The sequence below is a fragment of the Lonchura striata genome, chromosome 7 (assembly GCF_046129695.1).
Source record: "Lonchura striata isolate bLonStr1 chromosome 7, bLonStr1.mat, whole genome shotgun sequence".
In the NCBI taxonomy this organism is placed as follows: domain Eukaryota; kingdom Metazoa; phylum Chordata; class Aves; order Passeriformes; family Estrildidae; genus Lonchura; species Lonchura striata.
In genome coordinates, this window is record NC_134609.1 from 16,602,690 (window position 1) to 16,624,595 (window position 21,906).

A 21,906-nucleotide genomic window follows, 5' to 3' on the forward strand; every position below is an offset into this window, starting at 1 on the left:
CCTCCGCCGCCAGGGGCCGCTGTGGGCCGGGCCGCGCGGCGCGGGAGCGCTTCCGCCGCCGGAGCACGCGCGGGCCGCCGCCATGAAGCCGGTAGGGGCCGGTAGGGGCCGTGAGGGGCCGTGAGGGGCCGTGAGGGGCCGTGAGGTGCGCGGGGAGGGAGCCGCGCTCACGGGCGGGGCGGCGAGCCACGGCCGGGCCCCCGGGCTCCACACGGAGTGCGGGCGCTTCGCGTGGGCACCGGCGGCGCAGCGCAGGCTCGTCTCTGGCCCTGAGATGAACGCTGGCCTTTCAGCGCTCTCCAGATAATCCAGCATAGCAAGGGAAGCTAAATTTGGGCTGACAGAAATTCCGATTCACAGATTCACGGCATGTTCTCTGTTGGAAGGGGCCCGTCGCGTGGCCGGCCCTACGGGCAGTGATCCCACAATCTTGCTGCTGTTGGCACCACGCTCCAACCGAGCTGAGGGTTCGGGAACCCCGCACTGAGCCAGCCACTCGTCCCCTTTGTAAAGGGACACTCCATCCCTATCAGCGCTGCGCTGCCCAGGTTCTCTGCACACCTCGCCTTCCCAAGCCCATCCCTGCCCTGTCCGTTCCCTCCCGAGCAGCCTTGGGAGTGTTCTGCCGGCTTGGCACGGTGTGTGTTGCCCCGGGCCGCCAGGCTTCGCCCGTGCCCGGTGTCCAGCCCACGGTGCCTCCCGAGCTCTGGCCCCGCAGCCCTGTTCTGTACAGCTGCTGTGAGCCTGCAGCTCGCAGCCTCTGGCCGGGAGAGTTTCAGGCAGGAGAAAGCCAAAGCTCAGCCTGGGGAGGTGCCCTGCAGGAGGACATTTGCCCGAGGCTGTGGCCTTGGTCGTTGAAGTCCCCCGAAGTACTTTAGCATGTGCTGGGGAGCAGCAGCACCCTGAGAAGAGAACAGCGTGCTTGGGAGCACACAAAGAATTGCACCCTAACAAGCTGTGTGCCATGCCTTGAGTGTCCATGTGTCTAAAAGTGATGGACATAGGGTTTAATAAAAAAGTTGTTAGAGAATGTTATTGTAAAACATCTGTCACAGTGCTCTCTTCTCAAAGATATAACACAGTTGTGTAAATTTTATGCTAATCGATGATAATGCTAGCAAGAAACGTTGTTCAGTCCTGATAGAAATAGGAACACTGAGATCTTAAACAGTGGAATAAATTTTGCAAATCCTGTTAACATGTCAGTGACTTCTAGCTTTCTGTTTGTTTTCTAGAGAAAAAATACAAAGCGAATTCCAAGTTTTCGCAAGTTACTGAGAACTAGTCAAATAAAACTTGATAATAAATTAAAGAATAAACAGTATAAGCAGAAGAGTGCTGCTAAGAAGTATCGTAAAGAACAAAAGAAGCTAAGGGAGGCTGTTAGAGATGCTATTTCTAGAAAGCCTTTTCCACTGGAGGAATGCAAGAAGAAACAAGTTGGTAAGTGTTTGCTCAGGTCTGGGGATTACCGAATATCCTGCTGCTTCCTGTTGTAAAATTGGAGAAAACAATACTTCATTTTCTGTATACAGATAGTTGCTGTTTCTTTTGAAAGAATGTGAGACTTGTGAAAAATACAAAATGTGGCCATTCTGGCACCTAAAACTGTCAGTTAAAGATGGTAGAAATGTGTTTGCACTGATCATTGTTGGATATTATAGTAAAGGGGCAGTTTTCTGGGGTAACAAAACCCATATGCATAAAGGTCAGTAGGTCCAGGTAGAAGTAAGGCATTAAATGGTCTCAAAAGTGTAGGCAGGTTTACAAGGGTGACTATATATATGGGATCTTAATCTGTAAACGTTGTCTTCTAAAATAGCTAAAAAATGGGAAGAAAAAGAAGAAGAAGATGCTCTTCCACTGGACATGATGGATGAAGATGATTTAAAATTAATGGAGGATCTGGCCCAAAAAGCATCCTTTTTAACCAGAGATATTTCTTCTAAGTGAGTTGCAATGTCTCCTTTTCATACGCCTTGTGTGCTTAATATGTAATTAATATGTAAAGTAATGCATTTATCAGGAGATCTCTTTCAGTCTAGTGTTTCTTTGCAGCTCTGGTTTAGTGCTTCCTCAGCCTGTCAGTACTTCAGTATTAGTGTATACCAGGGCATTCAGGTGCTCTGCCTGATCTTCAGGGTCACTGTTTCTGAAGTGTTCCTTCCTGGGAGGTCCCTGGCTGTAGCATCCCTCAAACAAAAGCAATGCTTTAATCTGCAAACAGAGGGTTTTTTTCTACATAGAATGTTCAGGACATTCCCTGGGTTATGGACCACTCTATATATTGCACTGCAAATTGCTGGGAAAAAATAAAAAGGGTTTTGTAAGCCATGTCTGTAAACACATGCAGCACTAAAAGATTCATACAAAAAATTTGTTGCCAGTTTTGTGGACCAAGGTATTGAGTAGAGTTCACAGTGACATATGTAGAAAGTTAGTGCTTCTAGTTGTAGAATAGTGTTTGCAGATACACTTCTACAGAGTTGTCTCGTTACATGATTGTTTGAAAATCTTAGCTTGCCTTTTTTGATGATGTGAAAAGACTGATTATGCTGCTGTAATGTGGTTTTGATTTGTTAATGCTGATTCTGCTTAGTAATTAATAATTTAGTCTAGTTTCCCAGGAAAGGCATAAATGGCTTTTATGTACTAAGTTGCAGTTGTGCTGCATGGTCTCTTGTAGCCACACTGCAAGTTCTTGAATTAGAAGAATTTTGTTTTAAACCTTTCCCTTTCTCCAAATTAACTGGGTGTGACATAAGTTTAAAGTCTTGCAAAACTCAAAATTTATTGTGTGGTTTTATTTAGAGATATTTTGCAAAGTGTAGTTCTATGTGTCTTACATTCATTATGCCAGAATGTTTTTAGATTGGTAGGAAAACAGTAGAAGTTGTTGCTCTTTTACCTGTTTTACTGTTATGGGCTTTTAGTTCCTTTCATAGTGTTCCCTTAAATTGGAGATCAGCTACAATCTATCTTAAAAACTTGTCAGATATTACAGCAGTTACAAATCGTGTGCTCATATTAGCACAGAGTAAATACTTACCCTCTTGTACATTTAGGTGTAGCTCAGGAGCATACCTGTGAAGGGTGCCACACCACGCTGTGTTATTGCTGTTGTCATTGGAGAGAGCTGTGTGACACAGGCTTTGCCAGTGGGCAGGGTAGAAAAGTGATTGTAATGGTAAAAACAGCCATGGAGTAGGGTAGATAAAAATGGACTGACCCACTCATTGCCATGTCCTGGTTAAACCTCACCTGGAAAGTCAAGACACAGTGAGGGGGGGAGAGGCTGTGGGACATGAAGGAAGGCTCTGGACTGGTTGCCCAGTGAGAGGAGCCTGGTCCTGCTGGTTGCTGGTGGAGTCCCTGATGGCAGGACTGCTTGGGGTGGTTCAACAGGTCTCAGCCCTGCCAGGGCAGCCACTGTGATATGGGGGAGCACAGAAGGGAGGGAAGGACAAGTGAAACAGCCCCCTGGCCTGGGTGAGAGGCAGACAATCCAGCTGGTCAGGCATGGCTCTTTGTCTAATTACATGGCTGGTTCATTTGGTTTGCCTTGTATTTTTAAGTGAACCTGTTCACATCAAAAAACGAAAACATGAAAGTGTGATTGAGAAATACGAGAAGGTGCCAAGACGTTTGCAAACAGAGCCAGAAAAAGAACTCATCCATCTGCTCCCCATCAAAGACAAGAGTGGCATAATTCCTCAAGCTGTGGAAAAGCCGGGTAAGACAGATTCTGGAACTGGTATAGTAGCCAAGAAGTATATAATTTATTTATTTGAAATTTCACAGTGTTTATTATGTGCTTGATGCTAGATACTCTGTTTTTGCAGTTCCTAATGTTGCACATGATGAAGAAGAGGACACAGAAGATACGGAGGAAGCAGACGGTAATAAAACATTTTGTTTGCTTTTTGTTGGTGTTTTTTTTCAAAATCACTTACATACCTGAAAAGTATTTTGCTGTTCCCCAAGGAAGTTTGCAATTGAAGTGTATTTTGTTCAATATGTTTTTGAATATGTTCATTACCATGTTGCCACCAAAGCATTATCATTATTCAAAGCTTGCACTCTTATCTCTTAGAATCTCAGGAATGGCTGGCTTCAGGTTGTCTTTCTTCAAAATTATTTTCATTTTTTGCCTAGAACTGCTGCTTGCATGAAGTTCCTTTTATCCATTGTGTCATATTTGCTAGTAAGAAGGAAATATTGATCTTACATAAAGAATATCTATATGGTTCTATTTTGAATACTCTGAGATCATTTTGAAATGCAGTTCAGGACACAGACTTTTGTAGGCTTTGTCTGTCTTTGTTTTTAAAATTTTTCACTTAAAACATCAATACCAGGAAACTGTGATTTTTCATTTGCAGTTGGCTATTGAGTTGATGGTCATTTTCAAGTAACTTTGTGACTTCTGGGTCCTTACTGTCTAACTATAATCTGAAGTTGAGGAAGGAGATACTTGTAGCAAAATAATACTCTGAAAACACAAACAAAAACAATTTTATTTTTAAGAGAAAAAGTGAATGGTGAAGAAGGGAAAAATGAATGGTGAATAAGTTGCAGAGCACTACAGCTTCTTGGTGTGGTTGGGGTAATACATTGAGTTTATATGTTCCCACTGTACTTGGAGAACACCATGGGCAGATTCAAAAACATTAGTCCACTTCTTTTTGCAAGTAAAACATTTTGAAGTGGAGCAAAAATGAATCTGTGGGTTAATATAAGATCTAGCAAAGTCATTCTTAAAGCTTCTTTGACTGTGGAACTTCTTGTGTTAGTCTCTCTTCTTGTGTGGCCTTACTAGGGTACCTGTTTGAAATGCAGTATCTGCAACATGGTATTTGTTAAATGACTTCCCCTCTTTTCTAACTCTCACATCTGTGCCAGACTTTAATGAGGAGCCCCTGCCTGTTCTCACTCCTGAGGAAATGGCTGCTCAAAGGAGACAAAAGCTACAGGAGAGGAAGATGCACATAGCTGCCTTAGCATCTTCCATTCTCTCAGAGCCAGACAGCAATGTAGGTACATTTACTTAACCTGCATGTACAAGTGTGTGTGTTGTTCACTAAGGCAAGAAACAAAGATCTGAATGAGCAAACAGTAACAAAAGCACAAGAATATATGGGTAGAACAAGGAAAAGGTCAGTGTTGTATCGCTTTCATTATTTTTCTTGTTCCTTAAGCATGACCCTTATGTAAGCTCTGATTTCAGGGTTGTATCTGACAGTTCTCAATACATCAGGATACACTAATAATTTTCTGTAGTTTTGTGCAAGTTTGTAATAGCAGGATATTTTGAACATTCCTGAGACTAGATTTTTGTTGGGATATCTATCATTTCCTGGCTCTTTATGCAGTGCTAAGTAGAGTCTGAGTAACTGCTGAGTTAATGTATGTTGTGCTTGTCCCTTGGTTTCATCTGATGTCTGCCTATTTTCTTCAATCAGATTAAGAAGCTGAAGGAGCTGCGTGCCATGCTGATGGAACAGGATCCTAACGTGGCTGTGATTGTTAGGAAGCTGGTTATGGTGTCTTTGATGGAGATATTCAAAGATATTGCACCTTCGTACAAAATTCGGCCTCTGACCGAAGCAGAAAAGGCTACCAAGGTGAAATATCAAATCTATTTATAGTGTATGTAAGCAGTTAAGAATGTTTTTAGCTATGCCAGGTACTACGACTGATTTATTTAATATGAATTTTTGGTTTTCAGCAAAGGGGACAAATGCACAAATACTTGTGGAAGCTCTAAAGCTGTGACACTTTCAGGAAAAGAGGTTTTGGTTTTGAGCATTAAATTCTTACATACTTCCTTCAATAAGCAGGTGACATGCAGGTAGTAATGGAGGGGAAAAGTAGTGTCTGAAAATAGTATACCAAACTTGGGTGACTTTCCTCATGAACCTTGGAATAAGGTCCTGCACTATAGAGAGTTAGAAAGAAAGTAAAAATTATGCAATGCTGTCACTTAACTGGCATAGATTTCTTTAAAATGTGTTCAACAATTTGCTGAACAAATGCACGGTAGCTTGTTTTAAACCAATTTTTAGAGGTTTTTTGTATATAGGTTTAGTGCATTTTAGAGTCATGGTTTTAAAATAACATCTGGTTGATAATGTTACTTCAAGCTTTATAAATGAAATAAGCCTAGTTGGAAAAAGCCCTCTGATCATATCTGTTCAAATGCAGATATGTTTTATTTTTAATACATTTCTAGAAATGTCTGTCCAGAAGAAAAAGCTACTTAGATATCTGATGCTCGTTTTAAAACTTTTTCTTTCACCATTGGCTGATTTCCAATAAAATCTCATTTCAATTATGTTTACAGGTTAAAAAAGAAACACAGAAACTGAGGGAATTTGAGGAAGGCCTTGTAAGCCAGTATAAATATTACTTGGAAAATCTGGAGCAAACAATTAAAGGTGCAGTTAACACTTCTAATTTTTCCTAGTAAAGGCAAAATTGTTTGCAGCAGTTTCCTTCTTCTGCGTGAATAGTACCTTCTGTCTTTGAGATAGCACCTGCATGAAGTACGCCTTCAATCACTAAAAATTTAAATATTTATAATATCACCATCATTCTGAAGAGTAATCACTAAAAATAATATTTTGTGCAGATTGGAAGCAAAGGAAATCGAAGAAAAGCAATGTCATCTCATTAAAGGCATATAAAGGTCTAGCAGAGGTAGCAGTGAAGTGTCTGTGTGAGCTGCTTGTGGCCTTGCCCCACTTCAACTTCCACAATAATATTATTGTTCTCATTGTTCCACTCATGAATGATCCATCAAAAAAGGTAAGTGATTTTCTGATTAGAGAAAAAAATTATTGTTTTGTGTGAAAAATAATTATTTCTGAGCTTTATTTCACAATATCCACATCTTTTGCCTGTATCTGTTCACTGCTTTACAGGCTGTGTGCACTTTATAATTAGTAAATACCAGGAGTATTGTCTGTTACTAGCTGCTGTGCTGGACTTTACAGAGCAATTTCTGTGTTTTACTTTTCAGATTTCTGAACTGTGTGTTGAGGCAGTTAAGAAGCTCTTTAAACAGGACAAGTTGGGCTATGCTTCACTTGGTGTAGTTAAAGTAATTTCTGGCCTTGTGAGGGGTAGAAATTACGATGTCAGACCTGAGGTAAGAGTCTTTCTGTTGTACCTCACAATATTCTTCTGTCAAACGTTTCAAAAATCCCCACATGTTAAAGTTACTGCAGCTGCTGGCTACATTCAAGCAGAATTCCCTCACTCTGTCAGACCACAGACAGTTCAGGATTAGGCTGAGCCAGAGAGTTAGACAGGTACAGGACAAGGGAGGGAAACTGGGAGCTGGAGATAAGATTCTGCCAGAGACATGGCTTAAGGCAGGGAGACTTGAAGGGAGAGGCAAATGGAAGAATGGATAGAAATGGACAGTGCTGGGGAAGGAACTGGCAGCGGGGATACAGGTGTGAAGGAATAGGAGGGGAGTAAACAAAGAACCTTTGACCAGCAAAGCCCACTGGCTGGAATGGAATTCAGGATTTCTTACCTTTAGTTCCTATCAGGTTGTAGATGACATTTCCTTGTATTTATTTTATTTTATAATAGGTGTTAAAAGCATTTCTTCACTTAAGAATTAAGGAAGTAGAATTACAAAAAGATTCTGAAGACATTGCACCAAAGAAAAAGTTCATGACTTACAAAGAGAAAAGAAAAAACCTTTCCAGAATGCAAAGAAAGGTATGACATGTGCTTTCTCATGCTCTACTTCTGTTACTTTATGTAGCAATTTGTTCCAGCAATGATTGCACATCTACTGTTGCCATTGTTAACTCTCAGCATCAGTGATCAGTTTTTTAATTGTACTTGAAAATTTATGAGGTTCTAGAGGGAATTTAATTATCTTCCTATTTTTTCCTCTTTTCTGTGGTGATAATGCTTTTGATTGGTTGTTTCTGATAGGACAAGGGTTACCCTGTAGAATCATAGGGTGACTTAAGGAATTCACCAAGCATGGAAAATTTATTCTCTGGGTATCTTTTCAACCTGGATATCCAGACTGGTTGGAAACATTGGATCTGTTGTCTTAAAGTCAACTGTATATTTTCAGTGGAAGAAAGCAGAAGAGAAACTGGAACGAGAACTCCTGGAAGCAGAAGCATCAGAAAGTAAACAAAAGAAACTGAAGTTGGTAAATAATTTAGACATTATTTCCCTATTTTAGCAGAGTGGCAGCTCCTAACCCTTTTATAACTGTCTTCCCTCCATCCCAACCTGGCAGCATTCCACATCCCTAGATCATGCTGTCAGCTAACACCTTGCCTGTGACAGAGATCTAGGTTTTAGTAAACCACACTCTCAGTTTAGCCAGGAAGGCCAACGTAACCATTCCTATTCCCTTCATGCTGTCTGCTCAAAATGGTATTGAACCCATTGACAAATGTCCTCCAGGTGCCCTGTTCTATAGGATACTGTGTAGTGGGTGCTACAGCCTCTCAGAGTGGCCTTTAGGCAAAGGAGGAGTGTGGCTGCAGCCAGGAGTGAGCCAGGAGCAGGAGGGCACTGGGGGACTTGAGTTCTACAGCGTAAGAACAGAGATGGCAGGGCCAGGACTGGTTGGGGGAGGCCTGAGTGTGGGCTTGGACAGAAAAGCATTTCAGTTGAGTTTAAGTGAAATAGAAATGTCTATTTTACATGATGAAGTATTTAATTTTGTTTTCTTTCCTTTAGCACACAGAGACCTTGAATATTGTATTTGTAACTTACTTCAGGATCTTGAAGAAAGCTCAGAAGTCTCCACTTTTGCCAGCTGTGCTAGAAGGTCTTGCAAAGTAAGAATTCACTACCTTCTTTTGTGTGTGTTGGAAAAGACATAAAGCACTAAAGAAATGTTTGTCTCTGAAAGTGAGAAAAGATAGTCCCTGACAAATTAGTTGAAATTCTTTTATTTCTCTGCTGAAGTTTTCTGTTTCCAAAACCATTTCAATGTGATTTGAAATTTCATGTGATAGAATTAATGTGGTGCAAATGCCACAGGTTGTGATGTGATTCCATTATTTTGTCTGATTATTTAATTGCTAAAGGACACAAACATGTCTTTAATGCTCTAGAAAAGCCATGATTATCATGTTGGGAGCTGAATTAATCTTTCCTGTGAAGGTAGTAAGTGTTCAGCATTTGATTTAGCCTACTTTTAAGGTGTGGATCTTGGCAATTCAGTTGATAATGTCTATAATTTAAAAATGAAAATCTCTTTGATTGCAGGTTTGCTCATCTCATAAATGTGGAATTTTTTGATGACTTATTGATTGTTCTTCATTCTCTTATTGCATCTGGGGTAAGTTGAATTTTAATACAGCTTTCTTAAAATTACTTTATTTTGGGTATTTAATCACTTTTTTATTCTTAGGATTTAAGCTATCGTGAGAGTCTTCATTGCATTCTCAGTGCTTTTCATATACTCTCTGGTCAAGGTAGGAGATTTTTAAAATCAAACTTTTGTTTAATATTGCCTGATAAATAAATGGAGTAAATGTGTTTATTTGGGATTATGTTTATAGGTGATGTTCTTAATATTGATCCGATGAAATTTTACACACATCTGTACAAGACACTGTTCAGCCTACATGCAGGTAATTCCAGATTTTCACTGTTCACCTAGATAATGTTTATTCTGTTTCTGTGCTATCAAAGCCTTTATGTAGCATTAATAAATTGCACTTTTTTTAAGAGATCTGATTTCTGACAAGATTATTGTTTGGTTTAATTTACTTTTTTTTCTCAAGTTGCATATTGCATTACTGCAATACAAATACTTGAATTATTATTCCAATACATGGTAACAGATTCTAATCATGTAATTTCATTAGGAAATGCCAAACACTTGATCTTCGATAAGCATTTAGTCTGTCCTCAGTTTTTTACTTCCTTATAATTATTTATTTCAGTTGCAATTTAAAAATTCTTGTATTTCTTCTCTAATTCTGTCTCCAGTAAAGAAGAAACACTTGATTTTTCCAGTATAATTCTAAAAATAATTTAAATTTAAATTTTGCTTTTTAAAGTTTTCTAGTATATATTTCTGATTTTTATTATAACATTTTTATGTCCTAAATCCAAATTTTCCAGTAATTCTGAGAAGTTGAATAATTGATTTAAAAAGAGATTTATAAAATTTGAAATTAACGTAATTTTAATTTACTTGAGAAATGTGGATTCATTAGGAATAAACTATTAAGAATCTTCTGCTTTTCTGGATGGGTAAAAGACTAGATCTTTTAACTTTTTAATAATTTATAGAAAATGAATGCATTTAGGTTTAAAATAGTAGCTTAATGCTAATAAGCATTGTTTATAACACTAGTAAGCAGTGTTTAATGATTCAATACTTTTGATGGAACAAGTGTTCTCTTAGGAGCACTGAAACAATGGTACTTTTTTTCTGTTCAAAGCTGGACTATTTTGACCAAAAAAGTGTGGATGCTTAATGTCTGTATCACATGAGAGGTGTCTGAGCCTCCCAGCTTTCATGCTGTTCTCGTAGCAGGGTACACAATGTATGTCCATGAAGTGGTTCTTTACTCTTTGTATGAAATTCTGCTTTTGAGGTGGCAGCAACGAGGACATAGGGATTGTGCTGCAGTGCCTGGATGTCATGTTTGCCAAGAGGAGAAAGCAAGTCTCCCAGCAACGAGCTCTTGCTTTCCTAAAGCGACTTTCCATCCTTGCTCTTCATGTACTTCCAAATTCCAGTGTTGGGATCTTGGCAACAAACAGGGTATTCATGCAAGTAAGTTTTACTTGTTCAAATTTTTAGCATACTGGCTAAAGGCTATGGAATTTTTTGTTAAAATTATATTGTGCAAAAATTTTAAAGCACCTTTAATAAGAATGATGAAAACAGAATATGTTTAAATGCTGCTGAAACTGACTGAAGTGGAATTAATCCTGAAACTGACTCAACCACTTTTTAATTGGGTGGGTAATATAAACAACTCAGTTTCTGGGTTTTTTTGTGTTGTAGACATTCCCAAGGATGGACCTCTTACTAGACAACGAATCTCAAGGCAGTGGAGTTTATCTCCCAGAATTAGAAGAACCAGAGCATTGCAATGCCCAGAACACAGCACTGTGGGAGCTGCATCTACTGCAGGTTTGTGAGTAACTCAGGGATTTGGGAAGTAACAGCAGTAAATAGATGGTCAATGCTTAGGTGCTTTACACAGATGGAGAGCAGAGGTCTTCAGGCTTATCTGTCAAATCTTGGCCCATATGAGCCTATTTCAACAGAGTGGAAGAGGAAGACCAACACAGTGCTATGGAAGGATGAGCTCAAAGGGGGATGTTACACATCCCTTAATATAATACCACACTGGTTCATACTGCAGGTTGCCTTATTAGAGTCGTTTGGAGACTTTTTAGTTCTGTTAAGTTCCCTTGCAGTCCAGCCCTTTTTCCAAGATAAACTGACATCTTGATCTGTCATTCCAGTCAGGGTTTGGAGAGGGCTTTCTCTGCCCTTTGTCCCTGTTTTCTGGGAGTAGAAATTATCTAACTGGAGAGAGTCATGCTCACAGCATGCTATGAAGGAATAAATGCATTACATTAATTCCACAAACTGATTTTAAGGTACTCAGTTTCTAAGATAGAAGCAGACCTTCCATCTTATGAATTGGAAATAAACATGAGATTCTATAGATAAATGCATTATCCCTTACTGTGTGTCTACTGCCTGCATTCTTCCTTTCTTTCAGAGACATTATCATCCAACAGTGCAGAAATTTGCATCTCACCTTATTGCTGGAGCTCCAACTGAAGGCTCAGGAGCTCTTCCGCTTGATTTGAGCCAAAGGTGAGTTATCAAAGAGTTCCTTTTTTTATAACAGGCCCTGAAAGGAAGCTGTTGCTTATACTATATTAAACGAATTCCTAAAAATAATTAAAGACTCTGATCTTCAAACTCTCTTTCTTCTTCTGCCAGTACAGAATGCAGAATGCTGGCTGCCTTTTTTCTTTTTTGTTTTCTTTCTTTTTCTGGTTTTTTTCTTTTCCTTTCTTTACCCTTTTGAGACTTGTGGCCAGGCTGTGAGGGTCAGCATCTCAAAGTGCAGTGTGTTTTCTTCCCTGGGAGCAAAATGCCTTCAGCAGCAGCCCAGATCTGAATATGGATCACTGAATATGGATCAGGATCGCTAAACTGGGGCTGTCCAGTGGAGACTAGAACCCAAGTTGCAGTGTAAGGTTTGTAGTAGGTTAAAACATGAGAACAGCCATCCAGGCTCAGACTAAGATCTAGTTCAGCATCCTGTCTTTGGCAGTGGCAGGCAGCAGGTGCCTTGTGAAAGGTAAAACCAGGGCATACACGTGACCCATGCTCTGAGCAGGCCTCTGACAGGTTTCAGCCTGGTGGATTTCCTGAACCTGATACCATTTTCTGTTAGTACCTCTCTCTCCATGGAATTCTTTATAAAACTGTTCAATGTCCATTGAATCAGAGCACATATTGTGCAAATGCAGCATTTTTTGGTAAGGGCTCTGTGAGTCCACAGCTCCTTATGGTAAGATCTGCTTTCTTTTGTTTTGAGCCTGGTGCCAGTTTGCTTCATTTAACAGCCCCTGGTTCTTGCTCTGGGAGCTGAAGTGCACAGCCTGCTCAATCGCTCTTTCTGTCATAACAAGAGTGGTCTGCTCAGAGCCTACTGTTTTTATGACGAGTTGCTTTTTCCAACACTAAATTTCATTTGCCACTTTACTGATCATCTCATACAGTCAGTCTGCAGTTCTCTATAAGGTAGCTCATTCTTACTACTAGAAATAACTTCTAGAAATAACTTGGTGTTCTCCAGCTCTTTTTTGAGCATGATGTAAACTGCAGGTCCTGGAAAAAATCTTATGGAAATCCAGTTTCTTCCTGCCCTTGCAAAAAATCACCATAGACTGCTGTACTCCGTTTCCTGTCTTTTAACCCGTTTTTTCTGTGATGGTCCTGTTCTCCCATGGATGTTTTTTTCATAAAACCCTTTGTCAAGGAACTGTTGAAAATTCTGGCAGATTGTGTCAGCTAGACCATCTTTACCTACCTTTTTTCCTCCCCCTTTTTCAAGTATGTACAGATCAGAGCTCTGCGAGGACAACAGTTTTCTTGTATGTATTTAGACGCATTATACTTAATTTGACTTGCATTATTTCCTAGCCATTGGCTGCTGATCTTTTCCAGGTGATGCTCATTACTCTGAGGAGTTCTCCTAAAATATGATGGAGGGGGAGGGTGTGGTGTGTGTGAGATGCTGCTCTTGGGCCAGTGCTATATTTTTCTAATGCCATTTTTCTTTCATGTTTATTTACTGTAGGTCTGCTACAGAACTTTTTGAGGCATACTGTGTGAAAGGAATGACCTTTAATCCTCCTGTTGCATCAGTAACACCCAGAAGAAAGGTACTGTTCTCATTGCTCTGTGTCCTTTTTTCACCATGTGACACACCAATATAACCTGTATTTGCTGGCTCACTATGCAGTGCCCAGGCATTGGCACACTCAGTGTAGCTTTCTGGTTTCTGTACCTTTTGCATCAAGTACATTTTTTAAACTGGATCCAAGACTGGACTGAGTATAAAGAAGGAAAAAATAGCTTGTATAAATAGTCCTACCTCCCACAGCATCAGTTAACATTGCAAGATTAATATGGTAGCTGTTATTTTGCACTTTGCAGTGGTTCAGTGCAGATTTCTTGGCTCTTTTCTGTAATGATGAACTAATGTTTGTTCAAAAAGCAAAAAGCCAGCTCTTTCCCCAGTGTGGGCAGTTGCCAAGACAGCTGGATTTCCAGAGCGTTTGATTCAGTGTGTTGAGGGATACTGATTCCTGTTAGTGTCACTACAGCTTTAAAGTGGAGATTTGAGGGGAGCAAAGAGTTAATGTAAGAAGAGGAGAAATGGGGGAAGTGTTTCATCCTCAGTGCTGGATGTGTTCCAGATGCCAGCTTCCATTAAATGTCCAGTTAGTGGTGTGTTCTTTAAAAAGTGCTAATTTCCCTTCTTTCTACTGCAAACATTATAACCTATTGACCTTGTCAGTGCTCCAGTTTGTAACTCAGTCATGTCAGGTGAAGCACAGTGGGTTTTTTTTTCATTTTTGAGAAGTAACTTCTGAAAATGTGTTTGTACTTAACTTACTTAGTTGTTTTATAATGACTCCTTGATATATGTGTCCTGCTAGGGAGTTACATGAGCAGCTTTGACAGAGCAAGGCTGAGGAGAACAGCAGATGGGAGAGAAATAAGGGTTGAATAAGGAAATGCACAAGCTCCTTTAGGGGGCAGAAACAATGGAACAGCAAGATCACAAAGTGACTGTAGGGCTATAATGGACCTAGGTGGGGAAATTACCTTGGGGTCTTGCCTGCTCTGTGGTTGTTTGGATCATTTAACAAATTTTGGCAGTTACCTGAGTTTTACCCTCTGTGATCTGCTTGTCTTTTGTGTGCCAGGCTACCAGTCTGTCAGCATCTCCCTGCTCTTGACAGAAGCTCTGAACTGGAGCCCTGTGCACCACTAAAGAGAGGCACTCATTTCTCCATGAGTGCACAAAGTACTTGGCTCTGGAAATTTTAAGACTTTAAGGGAAGTTTAAATCATGTGCATGATCATCATTCTTCTTTTGAGCGCCAGGAAAATGCAGGGCTCCAGGCGTGGCTGGAGGCAGAAGAGTCAGGGGATTCCTTTCTGAGTCACAACCTGTGCTGTGAGCATTGTTGCCCTTTGGTCAGAGGCGCTTGATTTACAAATGTGTGGTGTCAGCAAACTGTGCTTGATTTGTGTCTGTAAGGTGTGTTGAACAGGAGGCAGTGTGTGAACCTCCCCACCCCGAGCTGGCAGCCATGGCTGTGTGTAGTAGGTGATCTTCTAAAGCCCAGCTTACCACAAACCAGAAAAGCCTCACCAAACCCACGGGCTTATCAAGTGCCTGGCACGGTGCTTGCCAGTTGAACAGGTCTGGTGTAGATGACTGGGACCATGGGAGAGAAAGACTGCTAAACTAAGGTAGACATGGACAACATGGCCTTGTTTAGTAATACAACTCGTGTTTTGTAATTTTCAGGATACCTTCTCGCAAATGGATTCATTTGTAGATGAAGAACTAAACAAACAGCTTCAACAACACATCAATGAGACTGTTGCTCACAAACCCTTGGATTTTGCTAAGCACTTGAAGAAATCATCTTTGGCATAAATGTACCTATCAATCAAGTTCACTTGGATTCTTAATTATGGAGAAAGATTGGCTGAAAGAACCAGTCATCATAAAAGGAACACAGATAGGCTTTTGTGTGAATATAGAAACACACGAAAATGTAACAGCAGTTTTCACACAGTTACAGGCCTGTCCCCTTAACCACCAAGCTCCTGTTCAGGAGGCTGGAGGAATCACAATGAACTGTCATGTCAGTGTTTTAAAAATATACAAACCCAAGTAATTTAAGAATTGTTTGCAACCATGCACAATTGTATTTTTCTTTATGTATTTTTCTAGTTTTTATAATGGAATATAGACATACATGTTTCTGCGAACTCACTGGGTTGTGTTGATAACTTAATAAATATTTTGAAAATGTTAACATAGTATTGACTTTTTGGTGTCTTAAGTTACCTAGACATTTGGAATATATATTGCATTTTTCCTGTTTTTCTTCTGATGTCTTCTAACTATTTATCTCATCTTTAAATGATTTTAAATTTGGTGGTTTTTTCCTCTCTGATGAATCTTGACATTGACAAATTAAGAATATTGAATTTCAGTTCTAAGCTATCATAACGATTGAATGATCTACTGCAGTGTCTTCAATAAAGCATTGCTGTCAAGAATATTGGACAAATACAAGGTAAGAATGTTTGTTTTTGTGGTTTTTTTTTTTGGTAGGTAATTCTCCCCACAGTCTCCAAATATTATTTATTGTCTGATTGGTTTTGAATCCATTTTCAGCTGCATGTTGGCTTTGCAAAGAACAGGTGAAATATATGAAATAATTTAAAGGTGAGTATTGTCTTTATGTGAATTCCATTGTACAGGGCAATGTTACAAGTTTTAGAAACTTTTTCTTTAAGTCAGAAAATAATCTTATTTTCTCTAAGGTATTTAATCCTTTATCCTGATTTATGGTTCTTAGATAGTTTTGCAAATAATTTATTTCTCTTTTAATATGTTTTCAGTATTGATTGCACTAGTTCACAACTTCCAAGTAATTAAACCTAAATTTACAAACATTTTTAGAACAGACATCTGTGTATTAAGGGATTAGAAAATACTTATGTATTGTATTATACATATAAAATACCTGTGTATTGTATTATATTTACTATGTGGACCACAAACCTGCATGCATAATACTGGTGATTATACACATTTCTGTCTGCTTAGGCTGTCATTCCCATTCATTTTGAGTAGTTCTTTTTAGTTTAGTTGTTAAGTGTTTGCAAATGCAGACATGGTTTAAATTCTGCAACATTCCAAGGGGGCCATTTGTCAGTACCTTTGTCAGTTCAGGAAGGCAAAAACAAAGATTCAACTTCTTAAACCATTTATTTTTTTACAACATATACAAATACAGTTTATTCAAGTCAGCAGAGAGAAAACAGTCCAGGTGGAAAAGTCACTTTTAAAATTGCTTATTTTAGATAGTCTCCAAACATAAAAGACTGGCACATAGTGATGTTGCATTGTCAGAATATTTTGACATGCTTGAAGAGGCAGAGGAAGACAACTGTACAAGTCACTCTGAAGAGCTTACACATTTATTGGAGCAAAATCTATTTTCTGCTATTTATTTTTGTGTTTAATTTGCTAACTCTGCCAAATGTCTATCACTATTTAAGTTACAAAATATTCATCACAGACAGGAAAAAAATTGCCATCATTGGTACATTTAGTGGGCTACCCTAAAAGTAAACTGAGTTTTTTAGTGGAATAGTAACAGACCGTGATTAAAAATCAGATGTTAATTGAAGCAGTTGAAGAGCAGAACAGACAGCTGAGGATCAGAAGCTGCAGACTTAGCCTGTAAAGCTACCACCAAGGTTTTCTCTTTTTGAAAAATAAACTACGAATGGAAGAGAAAATGTTCTTGAAATACTTAGATATTTCCACGTTGACATGTTTAATTCTCAAAAGCCTGTGAGTTCTGGAAGCAGACACCTTCCTAAAAGCAGCTATTCAGACACCTCACCTAGTAATATTTGTAAGCAAGGAAAAAAGTGTCACTAGGCTTAAAAAACCAAGAACTTGAGATAGTATTTTTTAGTGTCCTGACTGCTCTTCCTGGGGTCAGTGGGGCAGGACCAGGAAGCCTTTGGGTGGCAGAGGAAGCAGCTCCTAGAGTGCCCCAGTTCCTACAAGCAGAGCTCTGCGTGCACACAGGAGCTGGCACTGCCCAGCTTTTGGCCCTTACAGTCACACACTGCAAGCACCACGTACTGCACAGGGAAAGAAAAGTAGCAGTTTTTAAATAGTACAGAATAAAAAGTTTTTTTGTTTTTGTCAATAGGCAACAGAGCAGGAGAAGCAAGAGATTTCCACCTGAAAAGTGTGCAGTGCAAGGCCTGCTACTGCTCAGAGACTGCATGTTTCTGGAAGATGTTGATTATTTACATTCCTTTCTTTCAAACTTTATCCTGGAAGCTGCTTCCTGTAAATAGTTTGTAGTGTAAAAATGAATGTATTTTCCTAATTTATGTCCATACTCAGCCAAAAGCATGGAAAAAGATGAAGTTATTTTTGTCAGTTTTGTCATAGGAATGTGTGGACAGATTCCTGCAGAAATAAAATCTGTGGCTAAACAGAATAAACATTCCTATTAGCATAACAACTTAGCACATGAAAGCTCTTTAACTGAGCTTTCACAGAAGTTAACAACTCCCCCTTGCTCTTTAATGCTTTAAGTTGTATTGTATTTCCACTACTTAGAACCAGCAAGAGGAAGAGCAGTGCAGTTCTTTCCCAAATTCACCCCAAAGTGTATCATGTTTCACCAAGAAAAGTTTACCTGAATATTTGCCAATACCTAAACTTTAAATTAAGTGATGCATGTACTTTAATGAAAATACTGGAGCAAGTTCATTAACCGTACACAGTTCCAGATGTCTACAGGCCTACAAAGTTAGGGTTTTTCAATAAAAAACCAAATATTTTGCTGTTCTCTTTCACTGTGATAAACAGCAGACAAAGGAGGTTTTGACTGTGATTGATGATGGAGATACTTAAATAAGCTATTTCCACAGCTAGAAAAATTGTGTTAGCAGAAATAGCACAAAACTGCTGATTTTAAATGCCCACAAGGCTTCAGGCTAGTGTTAGGCCTGTGGTGCACAATATGACATGACTACTGGTGTCCCCTTTGCTTCCCCATGATTTTTTTTTTTGTTGTTTTTTTTATATCTGTGACAGAAAAGCCCTAGTGGATGACAACATGGGTATAAGAACTTTCTATGTTGAATCCAACTAATTAGCAAGGGTGTCTGCCATACTGTGATATTACAGGCGATAGTAAAAATTTTCACAGCTATAAAGATAAAAAACCCCCAAATCCCAAAAAAACACACCAACAAAAAAGAAAAAGCCAAACAGGTAAGGGCAAACTACAGGACATTAAGTGTTGTTTTTAAAATGCCAGGAAAAATTTCTCAGTGACATCAAACTGTTACTGTTTTAGAATAACAGAGAATGAAGAAACATTTTCAAAAATCATTGCAGTAGTTGAATTGTGCAGCAGGTTGATGTACTTCCCAGTAATTCCAAAGTATTCCAAAGCAAACTGCATAGAACTTTGTGTAAGTTGTCACTTAACATTTTGCTCAGGCTCAGGCTTTTCCTTGGGCAGGGAGCACATGTCCCTCACAGGGAACTGGGGCTTGAGTTGAGTCATGTTGCTGATTTGCAAAATGCTGCTTTGGTACATAAGTTCAAAACTATACTTTTGTGAAAGATGAGCAGTGGGAAGTGCATGGTCTCTGAGAAATTTGACCTTTTTATGTCTCTGATTCTTTTTTTCTGAAAGCTGGAAGTGACCTCAAGAGGGCACTTCTTGCTTTGGTAAATGGCTACTTTATAGGTATTTTCCGTAGTGTATAGTGAAAGACTTCACAGTTTCTGGTGACAGAATGCAGGTTCTGTCTGCTTGTTTATATGCCAGTTAATAACTTTGTTTTCTTTAATTTCACTTATTTATGGTGGGGGCATTAGCTGTCATACTGCCTGTAACTTCTTTTCCTTTGTTTAGGGCTTGCTTTAGTGAAACAAAAACATGAGCAGAGTAGTTTGTTCCCCACAGACACATTTCTTGTGGAGATCAAAGGGATGGCTGATGGCAGCAGTTGTTTAATTTGTGCCCCTGTAATGGATTATTTTAAATAACTAAACACATCAGTAACTCCCATGGAAGGAAAAAAAAAGAGACGACCATAACTACCTTAGATAACAAAAGATGAAATCAGCACACGTAAAACTTCACAACAGTGTTTCTATGTAAACAGAATTGTCAAGAGTTATAGTGTAAAGTTCTTTATACTCTCTGGGTTTAACAGACAAGTAAAAAGACAGTTCCTGACTACATGGAAAAATGTGGTTTGAATTCAAAATTTTGAAATATTACACTTATTAATGCATTGTTTTGAATTTGGTCAGTACTGGGTATTAAACATCTTGTGCTGAAAAGAAAGAACTAGAAAAGTTCTAATATTTTTTTCCTCTAAATCCAGAGAAAGATAAAAAAATCTGCATTTTCTAAAAAGTAGTATATGATAAATATACTATACAATGGTATGCACTTTAAAACATGATCATAAATATTCTGTCTTTAAACACAAGCCTGGAAAACTAAATTTATAAGAAGAAAATGTTGTTCCTTGCCAAGGTCTCACTACCAGTAAGGTGTACTCAGCTATTGTACATTATTTTGTTAATGTAGAGAAACCATAAATAATTTTGAGTGTTTTGTGTATATTCACCAAAGTTAAACAGATATGCAAAGGAAGTTACAGTATATTTAAATCTCTTTACAATCACTTAACACAGTGTTTAACAGTAATCGTCAGGTAAAAGTGCGTTATTTAAATATAATACACATAAAAGACCACTCTGCTTCTCTGCCTTCAGCTTCCTTAGAGGCAAAAAGTTAAATTATCTTTTGTTTAAAAAGGGGAGGGTGATGACACGTGTTTGTTTACAACATACAGTCCAAGAAAACTTCTCCATCCGCCTATGGAGAATCTGCAGATGTGAAGAAACAGGAAGAGAGGAATCTTGGAGAGCTGACAGGCATCTTTCCCATCTACAGTATCCCATTTAGGATTCCCAGAGTCTGGATGTTAATCCAGCAGCATTGTCTGGATTAAGCATCTGTTGCACAAGCCACACAGTTCTGACCAGTTCAGTCTGCAGCAGGGTCCTTCAAAGGCACTGCAGAAGGATTCAGTCATGTAAATTCCATATTTTGGTTTCAGAGAAAAAAGGGAAAAAAACCCCAAGAAAACAACAAAACAAACCCCCAGCACAACAAAAACCCAACCAAATGCAGAAGAAGGAAAGTGACTCTGATTTTCCCATAATTTGCTTTGCTTTCTTTGAATTCAAATTGTTTAAATGCATTAGAGGGTTTATAGCAACCTAGAAATAAGCTATCAAATTAATCCCTTCCTATTTGAAATACCTTGCAAATGAAAACTGATTAAATTCTGTCAGTGACTTAGCAGCAGCATTACAGTTCATGTCAAATAATGCTTTAATAATTAGATGTATACAGAAAAAAAATGTAATCTTAAATGGGCCATTTGTGAGGTGGGATTATCAACACTGAAAACAATTTCTTCATTTGCAATGAGCTGCAACTTCCCAGCTGCTGTCACAGTGCTGTAGTAGCACTGTGCAAGTGTCTGGTTAGTGTACAGTGCTGGGCAAGTGGCACTTACTAGCTCCATATAAATGGGACAGTCTCGGTTGTGTATTTCAGTTGTTTGAAGTCAAGCAAGATGGAAGAAATTGAAGAGATACAGAAAGGATAGTGTAAATGTTTAAACATTTCTGGCAAAATTTCCACAGACAGAAATTAACGCTATAAACTTGTTCTAGCTAAAAAAGATCACCAATCCTGATGATTTTGTTATCTGGACATAACAAAAAACAATAAAAGCTCTACTGCTCACTTCCATTTGCCGTGGCCCAGAGCAAAAGAGTAACAGAGCATCGCTATTTAAGCACAACTGTTGATAAAAATGAGTACTGCAAAAACAACTGGGATGCAACATTTTGTTTTAAATGGACAGAGAAAGTGAGTGAAACTGCACCACTGTGGTTCACCTGGAGCCCTTCCTGATGTCATCGTGCCTGTGCACGCCTGTGTACGTTTATGGATCATTCTGCCAGTCCTTGTGGCTCGCTTGGGAGCAGGATTCTCTGTGCCAGCTGCACCGAGGCTGCTCAGCGCTGGCCGGCGGCTCGTACCTGCCGCATTACTCGGCGCTGTCGCTGAAGGCCGCGGCGGCTCGCTCCTCCCGGCCCTGGGCGCCGTCCGACAGCGCGGCCGGCACGAAGCCCCGGTACTGCTTGCTCGACTTGGTCAGCTTCTTCAGCTCACTGGTGAAGGAGATGCCTTTTCTCTTGTCGTCTCGTGCTGCCTGTAAAAAATAAAAAAAGATCGCAGAGGTGGTTTAACAGCTGCTTGTTCTCTGGGAAATAAGGAATGAATATGAAAACACCTGACACACTGCTGAGCAGGCCTCCCTCTAAGGAATTCAGTACAGCTGTGCTTTCATCCAGGCTCTTCCTTCTGATTGTTCTGAATAGATTAATTAAAAGTTATGCATTGTTAAAGATATGTTTAACAAATTTGGTGGTCTGTATGCTTATAATATAGTTACTTTAAAGCAAC

The 21,906-nt window shown here is 39.3% G+C and overlaps 2 protein-coding genes across 2 annotated transcripts in view; one reads left to right on the forward strand and one right to left on the reverse strand.

Moving 5' to 3' along the window:
* Positions 1-18: 18 nt before the first annotated feature.
* Positions 19-15,610, forward strand: NOC3L (NOC3 like DNA replication regulator). The gene is made up of 21 exons (XM_077784636.1): positions 19-91; positions 1,236-1,443; positions 1,823-1,949; positions 3,576-3,733; positions 3,843-3,899; positions 4,903-5,033; positions 5,463-5,624; positions 6,344-6,437; positions 6,632-6,807; positions 7,022-7,150; positions 7,603-7,734; positions 8,105-8,185; positions 8,725-8,825; positions 9,259-9,331; positions 9,404-9,467; positions 9,555-9,626; positions 10,602-10,783; positions 11,018-11,146; positions 11,748-11,845; positions 13,344-13,428; positions 15,090-15,610. Exons 1-21 carry the CDS (start codon positions 83-85, stop codon positions 15,219-15,221), a joined length of 2,400 nt encoding a protein of 799 aa, XP_077640762.1. The 5' UTR covers positions 19-82; the 3' UTR covers positions 15,222-15,610.
* A 939-nt stretch (positions 15,611-16,549) lies between these two features.
* The window catches only part of PLCE1 (phospholipase C epsilon 1), a 136,879-nt gene continuing 131,522 nt past the window's right edge, over positions 16,550-21,906 (reverse strand). The window contains exon 34 of the mRNA XM_077784637.1: positions 16,550-21,652. Within this exon, the coding sequence (XP_077640763.1) occupies positions 21,488-21,652 (165 nt within the window). The 3' untranslated portion in view covers positions 16,550-21,487. The remainder of the gene's footprint in view (positions 21,653-21,906) is intronic.

Coding starts and splice junctions, on each gene's coding strand:
- NOC3L (XM_077784636.1), top strand. Junction 8,826..9,258: donor GTGCTAGAAGGTCTTGCAAA/GTAAGAATTCAC, acceptor CTTTGATTGCAG/GTTTGCTCATCTCATAAATG. Junction 9,332..9,403: donor ATTCTCTTATTGCATCTGGG/GTAAGTTGAATT, acceptor TTTTATTCTTAG/GATTTAAGCTATCGTGAGAG.